At 43.3% G+C, this 12,032-nt stretch overlaps 1 protein-coding gene across 1 annotated transcript; it reads left to right on the top strand.

Annotated features, from left to right (window-relative positions):
• Positions 1-2,315: 2,315 nt before the first annotated feature.
• On the top strand, positions 2,316-11,426 carry SLC66A3 (solute carrier family 66 member 3). Its single transcript, XM_042891965.1, has 7 exons — positions 2,316-2,469; positions 4,262-4,344; positions 4,817-4,886; positions 5,462-5,519; positions 6,724-6,844; positions 7,958-7,999; positions 9,951-11,426. Exons 1-7 carry the CDS (start codon positions 2,327-2,329, stop codon positions 10,037-10,039), a joined length of 606 nt encoding a protein of 201 aa, XP_042747899.1. The 5' UTR covers positions 2,316-2,326; the 3' UTR covers positions 10,040-11,426.
• The last annotated feature ends 606 nt before the right edge of the window (positions 11,427-12,032 follow it).

The following is a 12,032-nucleotide window of genomic DNA, read 5'->3' as shown; positions in this document are numbered from 1 at the left end:
ACAAAACATATGTAAGTTCATATAAACCTGTCTTTCTTATACTCTTAGAGTAGTCTTTGTACACAGCTCCCATATGGCATCTTAACTATAAAGCTTTTCATTCTAGAAGACTGGTGATTCCAACCATGTTTTTTTTTGAAATTGTATTTAAAACTGCTTCCTGACCTTTGCATTATTCTACACCAGCAGTTAAGTGGGTTTTCCTACAAAGAACATTGCAACATGGTGCAAATTACAAGAACAGTAAGATTCCTACAACGCAAAAAGAAAAAAGCAATTATGTACAGAAGTTAGATGGACAAGAGGCCAGGTCCAGGCACCAATATATTTCTAATACAATGTATGATACATAAAAGACATATTGCATACATACATGCACATTCACATTTTTGCCTTTCCCTTTTTTTTTTTCCTTTTGCCTTCAAGAACACCCTGTAGAACAACATTTCCAGAGTATATGTTTATCTTAGTGCAGATAATTTTCTTCTTCACAAGAAGTGGGGTAGGTTTGGTTTTGTTTTGTTTTATATGGATTTGTGTTTGTTTGTTTGTCTTTCGTTTATTTGCTTACTTTCTTTGACTGCTGGGTTTTGAAATGAATAATAATTTGTTAGGGCCTCAAACTGCTTTTTCTAAGCCCTGCTCAGATAGAAACCAGCAAAACCTTGACAACCTTCCTGAAGTAGAGTATCTGTCTTAAAAGCTATACTTGCTACTCTGAATCCAAGTGAGCTCTTGCTTTGCCCTGTTCAGAAACCTCCACGTTTGGTTGGATTAATTCTTTGAAACCAGATGCTTTTCCAAGAAACTCAGAACCGCTGCCAAGCACTGAAGAGGCACTTGGTTCTGTACATTACAGCCCTGCCCACAGCTCTCCTCTGTCTCAGGAAGGACAGATGCCACAGACTGATGTCATCCTGTAACCTTTTCAAAGCCTCTTTCAGAAGCTGCATGTACCCACAAAACCACCATTACTTAGAAATGGAATTTCCAAGAATCTGGGATTAAAGCCTCACCTCAGCCTATCACCTTTATGCCAGGTTGGTGGAGCAAAACTGCTGCAAATGTCTTTTCATTGGCTTCCCAGGGAATGCCAGCAAGAACCTCTCATTTGGCATCAATAAATTGCAATAAAAATCTCCAAATACAGAAGCTGTAAACATTACAAGATTTGGTTTCACTTTATGATTTTGATAGGTCACTTCAAACTGTCTGCTTTCCCCAGTTAGTAATGATTACCCATCTTTACTGGATATACTGTGTGTGGATTAACAAATGCACATATGCAGCAACTCTCAGCTACAGGTATTGCTGCAAATGAGAAACGAACTAAACAGTGCAGGGTAGAACCAATGGTAACTATCCCAACGCTTTGTAATAGCTGCATGATTTTCTCTCTTAAAAGCCAAAGGAACTGAAAAGACAGCTTTTGCATTAAGCTTCTAAGTGGGTGTGTAAGGGGGGCAGTTCTGGTATGTTAGGCTCTTCTGGTACTTCTTTTTGGCTAACCGTATTATTTTACATAACATGCCATTACCCAGAGCAGCCTTCAGACCTTCAATTAGCTCAATGAGCCATTTCACAGAGTGCACACTGAGTTAACAGGGCGGTATTTTCTTTTTCTTTTTTTTTTTTGTCTTACAGTGCTCTCATTCATCTTGTAATGTGTGTTCTTCCTAACATCAAGTAAACCTTACATAAACACTGCCATGTTTTCAGTTTGCCACAAATGTATATAATGTACTGCACATCTAACTTATAACCTACATGCAGCATCCAGCGTTTCTTTTATATTCATGATCTGCACGCTTGTACAACACAACCTCAGATGTCAAGAATACAGGAATCTATTGGACTGTTGGCCCCAGCCTGCACAGATGCATGGAGTTAGTCAGTCATAGGTAGCAGGCTTGGCTTTTTCATAGAATCATAGAATCACAGAACGGCCTGGGTTGAAAAGGACCACAATGACCATCGAGTTCCAACCCCCTGCTGTGTGCAGGGTCACCAACCAGCAGACCAGGCTGCCCAGAGACACATCCCTATCTTGAATGCCTCCAGGGACGGGGCATCCACAGCCTCTTTCCAGTCATGGGACTGCTTTTATGCTAACCTGGAGATTAGAATACCAATTCGCTATGAGATGAACTACTGCGCCTCAGAGACTCAAACGCGATAAATTACAGCTGAACTGCGACGTAAAGCCCTTCCGCATTCCGCCGTGACAGGGCGGCCGCGAGCGCTCCGCAGAGGCCCCGCGGGGCCGGGCCTGGCAGACTCCCGCCCTTCCCGCCACGCCGCCTTCCGCGCTGCGGGTCGGGGCATCATGGCGGCGGCCCTGCTGGATGTGGCGCACTGGAGCACTTGGGCGGTGTGCGCCGTCATCAAGCTGCCGCAGCTGGCGGCCGTGCTGGCGGCAGGGTCGGCGCGGGGGCTCAGCCTGGGCAGCCTCGTGCTGGAGCTGGTGGGGTAAGGCGGTGTGCCGGGATCTGGGAGTGACAGCACGAGGGGGAAGTGCTTTAAGCTAACAGAGGGCAGATTTGGGTTGGCCGATGAGGAGAAATGCTTTGCTCATAGGGCGGTGAGCTCCTGGCCCAGCTGCCCGGAGAGCTGTGGGTGCTCCATCTCTGCAGCTGCTCGATGCCGGGTTGGGTGGGCGCTAGGCAGCCTGAGCTGGTGCGAGGCAGTCAGCCCACGGCAGGGGTTGGGCAGGTGGGCTGTGAGGTCCCTTCCAATCCAACCGTCCTGTGATCCTGTGGTACTTGGGTTCTCCGTGGTGCGTGTGCTGGTTGTGCAGGTACCTGTGCCAGTCAGACAGGATTCTCTCACCCATACAGATAGAATGTAATCAGTCCTTCAGAAGATTACAGGCTTTTTCGAACCGTGTTGAGGACAAAAGTATATTGAAGGGGTTTCAGTGATGCTGTTTTGAAAGATTTATTGGGATTGTTTATTTAGTAGCACTCTTTATTCTGCAACCCATAGTGGGTCCAGCCACAGAGTGCTTTCTGTCCTCAGGTTCTGGGATGGTTCTGCAGAGCCAGAATGCACTCAGAGTGGACTGAGGAGCAATGTGAAGAATGATGGTGGTGGAAAGGGGTGTATCTGAGTTTAGAACAAATATGGCTTAGAGGAAGTTCTTAACAGAATTTAGCTGTTTTAATCCTGAATATTGCAAAAGACTGTTACCTACTTTCATCTAAACAGGAACTACAGGAAAGAATGGGACAGACTCTTCAGCAGGATCTGTGGTGATAGAGCAAGGGGAAATGGCTTCATGCTCAGAGAGCATAGATTTAGGTTGTATGTAAGGAAATGGCTTCAACCTCAGAGAGAGTAGGTTAGGATACATGTAAGAAAAGCGTCTTCTGCAGTGAGGGTGGTGAAGCACTGAAACAGTTTGTCCAGAGATGTGGTTGATGCCCTGTCCCTGGAGACTTTCAAGGCGAGGTTGGATCAGGCCTTGGGGCAACCTGATTTAGCTGTCGTGCCTCAGTTCATCGCAAGGGAGTTGGATTAGGTGGCCCTCAGAGGTCTCTTCCAACTCTAAGGATTCTGATTCCACCAGGCAGGAAATTCCTTAAACCATGTTTGTGTGCTGCAAACCACCATTTTTTCTCCACTAGTCTTTCTCTGCAGACTCTACAGCTTGGAAATGTCTGTTAGACTCTGTGGACCTGCATGATGATTGAAGAAAGCAAGAAATGTGTGATTACAGCATCCTTTTAGATATTTTGTTGTGGAGCAGCAGGAACATTTGCCATTGCTTGGTGCACTTGAGGGCAGGCTCTCAGCTGACTATTCAGCTACATTGGGCAATCTTATACTGGTGTAGTCTGGATGGCTTGGAAGGCATTTTTTACTCCTGTAAGACATGTTTAATTTACAGATAGATCTACGGACATAAATAAATCAGAGTTATCACAAGGTGCCAAGGTAATTGAAAAGAGAAGATAGCTTCAAGGTCTTGAAGCCCGTAGTTTTTTCTCACTAGCTGCAATTATGCCTTTCACACCGTGACACAGAAGTACGTCAAGAAGCTCTCTGTGTCTTACTCTACTTGTGGATAACAACAATAGGCTATGGAATAATCAGGCTTGCACTTGGTGTGCATGTCTGTTAGATCAGTTTGAAAGCATTATGCCTATCCAGATCCTTTTGGCACAACCCAAAGATAATTAAAAACAGTACAAAAAATAAGTTGTGAAGGAGCTGTGGTGTCCCCTTATGCAGTCATGTTGTTTTATGTCTTTCTGTCCAGCTTCGTTGTGTTTCTGAGGTACCAGATTTATTATGATTACCCTCTGCAGTCATACCTGGAATATCCCATCATCATCGCTCAAGGTAATCTGTTTAGAGCAGGGGTTTGGAAATAAGATGGGGCTCTCCCAGCAGGCCAGGGCTCTGCTGGAGGTAGAATACTCCACTGCAGTAACATGAATCCATTGACCAGTTCTAGCTGGAGTTGGGAGGAAATGGAAATGAATAGCTCAAATGTAGTTGAATTCTTGTATGTTTGATGAAAGTAGATCAGGTAGAGCAGAGTGATCTGATTAATAGACATGCAGTGGAGTTACAGTGTAAGCTTATCCTTTATTACGGTTACTCCATATTGGAGAGGAACCTTATAAATGCTCCAGACTCTGAGAAAAGCGTCCTTTTGGAGCTTGCAGTGTTTTGGACATTGATTGAATTTGAGAGACAAACCTGTAAGAAATGAGGCCGTAGACATGGTGCCCAGTGGAGCTCTTTTTCTAGAATTGCATTTGGGCCCTTTCTTTCCTTTGGCTGACAAGCAATCTTTTATTTATTTCAGATGTCATTCTCCTTTTGCTTATTCTACATTTCAGTGGAAACATGAAACAAGCTTTGCTTTATGCAGTCACGTATCCTTTGCAATCCAGCAGTTTGGTTTACGTTGCTTGTTTGGTAGTTGTTTGCACAGTTATGTCATCCTTTGTTTTGTGCTCGTATTTGTTTTGCAACTCATATTCAGCCAGCTGCCTCTCAGCACGCATTCCACATTCACATGTTATTTCTTGGGGTGCAGTAACATCTGTGTGTGAAGGCAGCCATGCATATAGCTATGGCCCACAGCTGATAAGGAGTACGACCTCTTCTTAATATACATCTTAGCTAGAGATGCAGGGTGCAAATGGTGAACCTTCTTCATTTCCTACCCATGTTGATTGTACTTGTGCCGAGGAGTGCTTGTTTTTAAATAATGCATAAGATTTAGGCTTAAATCTCATCTTGTGCATTGGAGCATCTTCAGAAACTCAGGCGCTCTTCAACCAAAGACTGCAATACAGGAGCACTTAGTGCTTCAACTAGTGCTTCTTATGTTTTATCCAGATTGTATAGTCTTGTAAAACTTATTTCTGGATGCTAAATCTAATTCCCTAGAGAGAGCTTTGGTATCCTAGAACATTCATTGCTATGAAACTTAACGTGCTGTAAGGTTCTGGGGGGGCTGGTACATGCTAACGCTGCGGAGGTGGATCATAGACCTGGCCATGGTAAGAGCTGCATGATTATTTGATATTATGTCCATGTAGGAAATTGTCTTGTTCTGGAAATCTTTATCATTGAAATCTCTATTTATATTTGTTCTTGGAAGAATTCCTCACTTAGTCTCACTTTCAGAAAAAACAGTTTTCAAGTACAGTTATTTCTTTCACTTCCATGAGTGGCTTCAAAACATAACACTTAAAATACTGTAGGAGAAGAATTATGTTCTGAGGTAGAATTATGTTGACTGTTGGAGATCTGCTGATGTGATCTTGTCACTGAGTCACATTAAAACTAGCAAGGAAGGTTGAATGGAGCTGGTCTCTTCAGGCCAGATGGCATCATCCCTGTTAGTAGATCTTTAATGCGAGAAGGAAAGAACATAGCATCAGTCAAAGCTTTTGTAGTGTGGTGGGTGCTATGTATTTCACAATATATAGTTTTTATTTAGTCCTAGAGTTTTCAAAGAAAAGTTCTCATTGTAGGTTAAAGATGACCCTTGACTTTTTTATATTGGAGCAGAAAAAGTTAAGAGTTGATTCCAGGTGAACTGGAATTGCTGATGTAAAAAGCACTACAGACAGGGATAAAGCTTCTAAGCCCAATTAGCAATGCTTCCTTGCAAGGGAAATCCCAGCAAGGCCCAGGAGTCCACAGGGAGGGTTTTTGCAAAGTCCCTCTTAGAAGGACATCAGGTTGAATAGTCCTTCCCCTTCATTACTTTTCTCCCAGCTATTGGACTCAGTTTCCACACATTCTTCTCAGTTTTCTCATTCTTTTATGGTTTTGTTTGCCAGACATAATGGTAACAGATGGCATGAATCAACCTTACTGTTTAGACTGGATCAGTCTCATTTTAGCTAACATCCATATACAGTTTTATGGAGCAGGTTGAGGAGCTTTTTTATTTCTTTAGCTCCTATTATATCGTCCTCTGCCAAGTATTTGCCAATAGCAATAGCATCTGTGCTTCCTGAACTTCTTCCTGAGCAGTACCTTAGAAACCAGAGCCTTGTTTCTGACAACTTTAATTTTGTGCTTTGTGGTTCCTTGCTAAGGAGATGTAACTTTTAGGTTGCAAATTACTTTTTTCTCCTAAATGAAGAATCTGCTCGTGTTTCCAGTAAGGTACATGCTAACAGCCATATGCTAAACACTTGGCTAACAACATGGCAGCAGCAGAGCTTCCTTCTCTTTCTCTGTGCTTTACAGAACCTGTGCACGCTCATCAGTGCAGCGAGTAAGCTCGCTCAGCTGCAGTGCCTGTGGCAGAGCAAAGATTCTGGACAAGTGAGCGCCTTGACCTGGAGCATGTCTGCGTACACCTGTGCAAGTAAGCCATGGGGGCTCATGGTATGAAGCCGTGTCTGCTCCTAATCCCTTCAGTAGGTCTTTGGCCAACCACAGATAAAAATCTTGCCCCTTGCAGTTTCACTCAGTGCTGCCTGCTGAGGCACACCATCAGTCAAGTGCCGTCGCTGACACCAGCTCGGTCACCGTGCCACTTTGATTTAGGAAATGTGCAAGAATAATTAATGGAACCTGATGCAGATAAAGTGATTGAAGGGGAGCCTTTGTAAGGAAAAGATTTCAGTGTTATGGCACTTAGGAATTGATCAGCAGTGACTCAGCATGAAAAGGTGCTATGCTTTGCTATTATGTAGACAAAGAGTGCTAATTCTGAAAAGCCATTTACAAGTACATGCTTTAACACTGAACACCTTTAACTCCAAGTCTAAATGTAAATGCTTCATTCAGTAAAGAAAAACAAAAAATGTATCAAGAATGCTGAGCAGCCACCATGAACAGTTCTATGTTAGAAGTGCCCTCACAAAACTTGTATATCCAAGCTATAAAACATACTGCTCCTGGATCTGATTACCTGTGAAACCAATGATGTTTTAAGTCAATCAGTAGAAGTTGTGGTCTGTCAGTTGAGCAGTGGCAGTAGTCTTTATAAATGGTTTTAGCCTCCTGCAAATGCAAAGTATTTAATGCTTAGATTTGTAGTAGGGAGGGAAGCTTAATTGCTCGTGTTTGCAGAGACCTGAAAGCATGCATGTGAACACTTACAATGGCTTAGTCATACCAACAAGATTGTGGGTGTAACCCACTATCAACTGCAGCAGGAGGGGATGAACTAAAGAAGCACTGACCTTTGACCACCTGCAGTTCATGGAAGTAGAGATAATCAGAATTTTTGTACCACAATCAGTGACTTATTAAAGCAATTAAAGCAAGGCCTCTGGTACAGTGCCATTCAGCTGTGAGAGCTTGATTGCTGAGGATAAAACAGTGAGGAGTGGATGCACTGTAAGTGGAAGTGTTTATACCATGTGTGTTCTCATGCCAGGATATGCTCTGTTGCAAAACAGACTTCAGCAGTGTTTGGAAGTTGTAAGCGTGTTCTGTCTCATCCACTAATAACAATCCCTTCAATTTACAGCAAGAATATTTACGACTGTAATGACTACAAATGATCTGATAGGTGAGTATGGGAGTGGCTTACCTTTCCAGGGAACAGCTGCTTTGGTAGATTTTAACTGTATCCTAAAAGCTTAAAATATAATTTGCATCTAATTTAATTATGAAGAAAATTTGTTTAACAGCTTCTTACTGTCCTTGAAAAAGATCAATGCTGACGAAACTGAAAGATCAAAAAGGTACAGCACGTATTATCAATATGTGGTTCAAAGTCAAGAGCTGGTGGCAACAACAAGATCACGTGGTACTTTAAGTGGTGAATCTTTGTTCCAGTTCAGAGCTAATGCTCCAGCAGAAACAAGAGCTGAGTAGATTTTTTAAGCAGCCCTCGACAGCCTAGTTTTACAAGCAGTTAAAGTGGCTCTTCCACTGGAAAAGGAAATGCCCTCTTCAGTTCCTTATTCCTTCTCACCCCACTTGCTTACTGCCTGGGTAGGAGTTGGTGGGGCCATGCGGGATCACCAAAAGAATGGCCAAGTGCAGGTGTAGAAGTGTAACCTGGGTCAGCTATCAAGCCCAGCTCACCCACAGCTGCTTAGAAGCCAGAGAGGTGTAATGGGGGGAGGAGGGAAGGGAGAAAAGCACTGTCTTTTCTTGAAATTGCCATAAAACTGAATCCTTCAAATGTAAACTGCCTCTGGTTAAGGCTGTGTTTTAAAATGCAGCACAGTGAGCTTGGGAATGTGAAAGAGATGGCAGCAAACACTGACACTGTGAGGCGTAACAGAAAGTGATTTGAGTTCATGTCTAGCTCTTAAATAGGTTGGGATGTTTATCCTGATCCATATGTGCTCAGGGAACTTTTAAGGAGTACTTCTGAACCAAAGCTACATTTGCCTGTGATTGTGCCACACGTGGAGACACTGTGATCATTTTCATTTAAAAAAATGGGGCAATCTAATCATGGTTCTGAAGAACAGAGCCTTTTCCTAAGTTGTCAGATTCCCCATCATTAAATATGATAGCTGTATTTCCTGTATCCCCAAAGTCTCAGCCTTACAGAGGGACAGGGAGGTGATCGTCCCTCTCTGTTCTGCCCTTGTGAGGTCCTGTCTGTACTGGTACTGTGCCCAGGTCTGAGCCACCCCCAGTACAAGAAAGACAGGGAGCTGCTGGAGATGGTCCAGAGGAGAACCACGAAGATGATCAGGGGCTGGAGCACTTCCACTACAAAGACAGGCTGAGGGAGCTGGGCTTGTTCAGCCTGGAGAAAAGAAGGCTGCGGGGTGACCTCATTGCAGCCTTTCAGTACCTAAAGGGAGCCTACAAACAGGAGGGGAATCAACTCTTTGAAAGGGTTGATGACTGCAGGACAGGGGGAAATGGTTTTAAGTTGAGGGAGGAAAGGTTTAGGTTGAATGTCAGGTGGAAGTTCTTTACAGAGAGAGTGGTGAGGTGCTGGAACAGGCTGCCCAGAGAGGTTGTGGATGCCCTGTGCCTGGAGGTGTTCAAGGCCAGGTTGGATGGGGCCCTGGGCAGCCTGGTCTGGTATTAAATGGGGAGGTTGGTGGCCCTGCCTGTGGCAGGGGGGTTGGAGATTCATGATCCTTGAGGTCCCTTCCAACCCAAGCCATCCTATGATGAACAGATGGCAGCAGAGAATAATCTGTTTATTATGAGCAATGCACACAACTGTAAAGGACACAGAATCTGTGGCTCTGAGTTTGTGTGAGGTGTAAATACCTGTGTGGATGGGGTGGCTCTGCTGGCCTTGTCACAGGAGAAAGGTGTGCTATTTTCAGACAGCCCTCACAAACGCTGAGTGCTTTCAGTGCCCTTCTCCGCTGCATTTACTTTGAGAATTTGGGTTCCTAAAAGTGCTCATGGAACTTATTGAAAGGAAAGCAGCAATTTGTACACCAGGAGAGGTTGACAAAAAACGCATCTGCTGAAAATGACCGCAGATGATTTTTTGGAATGGCGCTTAATGAGAGTTGTTTGTTTTTCCTTTGTAGTTCTCATCCGTTTCATAACCATGCTCGTTCTCAATCTCTGGGTCACGGCCACAATCCTGCGCTACAGGAGAACTAAAAAGACCGATTAGAAGATGCTCATCAGCATGCAGTGTGAAAAGAAAAAAAAGGAAAAGGAAACTGATATGGTTAAACAACAGAAAAAAGCTGAGGAGAAGTTGAAAGGGGAAATTTAATCTGGATATAGGGGAAAAGGTGTTTTACTATCAGGATGGTGAGGCACTGGCACAGGTTGCTCAGAAAGGTGGTGGATGCCCCATCCCTGGAGACACCCAAGGTCAGGCTGGAGGGGCTCTGAGCACCTGGTGGAGCTGTGGGTGTCCCTGTGCATTGCAGGGAGTGGAACCAGATGGCTTTCAAGGCTTCTTTCTAACTCAGATGATTCTGATTCTGTGAAGCGCTCTCTTTTAAGCCTCGTATTTGTCTCTAGAAAGATTTAGTGCAGTTCCGCTTATTTTCTCATAGAAATAATTCTGTTAAGATACTTAATTTAGGCAGCACACTTTTATTAGTTATTTGTGACGAGTTTCCCTGATCCCACTTTTTCTCTGAATCTTTTTTAGTAAATGAACAAGGTATTTGTATTTAGACATGTATATGTTCTCATGTCACTTCAGTACTTTCTGGTTACATATTAGCAATTATTTTCTTCAAATCTACAAATTATACAAGAGAACTTTGTGGCAGCATATCTGCTCTTCTGTCTACATCTGCTGCCAGTGCCAGGTGCTTCTTTTTCTTGCAAGCAACTCAAATAGTCAGATGTTAAGTACCTGTATTTTAGCATAGAGAAAATCTGGGTAAAGGCCCAATTCAGAATATATTTCTAAATGAGTTTAACAAAGTAAGGGATCCAGCTGAGACTGCAGCACTGCACACAGCACTTGAGCGGTACATTCACACCCCTGATACAGGATATCTGTAGTCACTTCCATACAGGCAGTTTTTATTATGATAAGAACAAAAACAACCGTGTTCTTCTTTCTCAGCATGTGCTCTCCATCACTGAACACATTGTTTTGGGAACAGCAGTAACTGGAAGGTACGGAGATTAGTGAGACTCTGAGAGTTAATTCTGTTCCAAGAGAGGCTCCTGCAGTGATGCCCAGTCTCCGTATGCAGTCTGCTCTGACTGTAGCCCACCTATGCACTGTGATGCACTGAAGCAAACCCGTCTGCAGTGGTTATCAGGCTTTGATGATGCTACAATATGCTTTCTTACTTTTAACCTGTCCTGAAGAATTTATAGACTGAAGTTGAATTTTTACTGTGAAGATTCCAACCGGTTTTAGTAGGTATGTTTAAAAAGGGAGAAAGATGTTCTTAAAAACTTGTAGCAGGGGATTTTACTTTTGGAAGAGGTACTTTTCCAACCCTAAGTTAGAGCAGGTACCAAAGAGAAATAGAACGACCACTGATTTCTCAACGCATTCTCCAAAATGAGAAGATAGGCCTTTTCAATAGAGTCTTACACTATTGCTGCTGATCAGCATGCTGAAAACAAGGTGCTTGTGATCCTGGCAGGCTTGCAAACTATGGGAAGACTCAGTGAGTACATTTGAGTCAGGTTTTCCTTGCAATGTACTGAATCACTGGGATGTTATAGAGCAGTGGGATCTGCAAAAGCAGATATTTCTGCCAGCAGTCGTACAGCAAGCAGAGACCTTCACTGTCTGAAACAAAGCTGCTTTGTCAGCTCTGATTCTGGGGAGGGAAGGGGTGGAAAGAGGTATGTCTGTGGACATATGCTTTTGGGTATCTCACATTATTGAGAGAAAATTAAAACATGAGGCTTTTTTACTGCTTCAGTAAAGAATGCTCAGAAGTTTCTCTGTTGGTTGAGAGAGTAATTGTAAATGTTCTACTGATTTTACTGAAGCTATCTGAACTGTCTAATTTGGTGGCAAGTGGCATGTAATATGTTTTCCAGATCTTATGAATAAATGCTATTCTTCATGATTGATTAATGTCATTCTTGTGAGTTTTCATTGTGTTCAATGTTTTTATTCTGTGTCCTTTTACGAAAAGAGAAAAAAAGGTTCATTTCAGGCCATAAATGGGCAG

This window comes from Lagopus leucura, unplaced genomic scaffold (genome assembly GCF_019238085.1).
Source record: "Lagopus leucura isolate 7727_CA_CO unplaced genomic scaffold, USGS_WTPT01 Super-Scaffold_73, whole genome shotgun sequence".
Lineage (NCBI taxonomy): Eukaryota > Metazoa > Chordata > Aves > Galliformes > Phasianidae > Lagopus > Lagopus leucura.
This window is presented reverse-complemented; position numbering and strand designations above follow the sequence as displayed.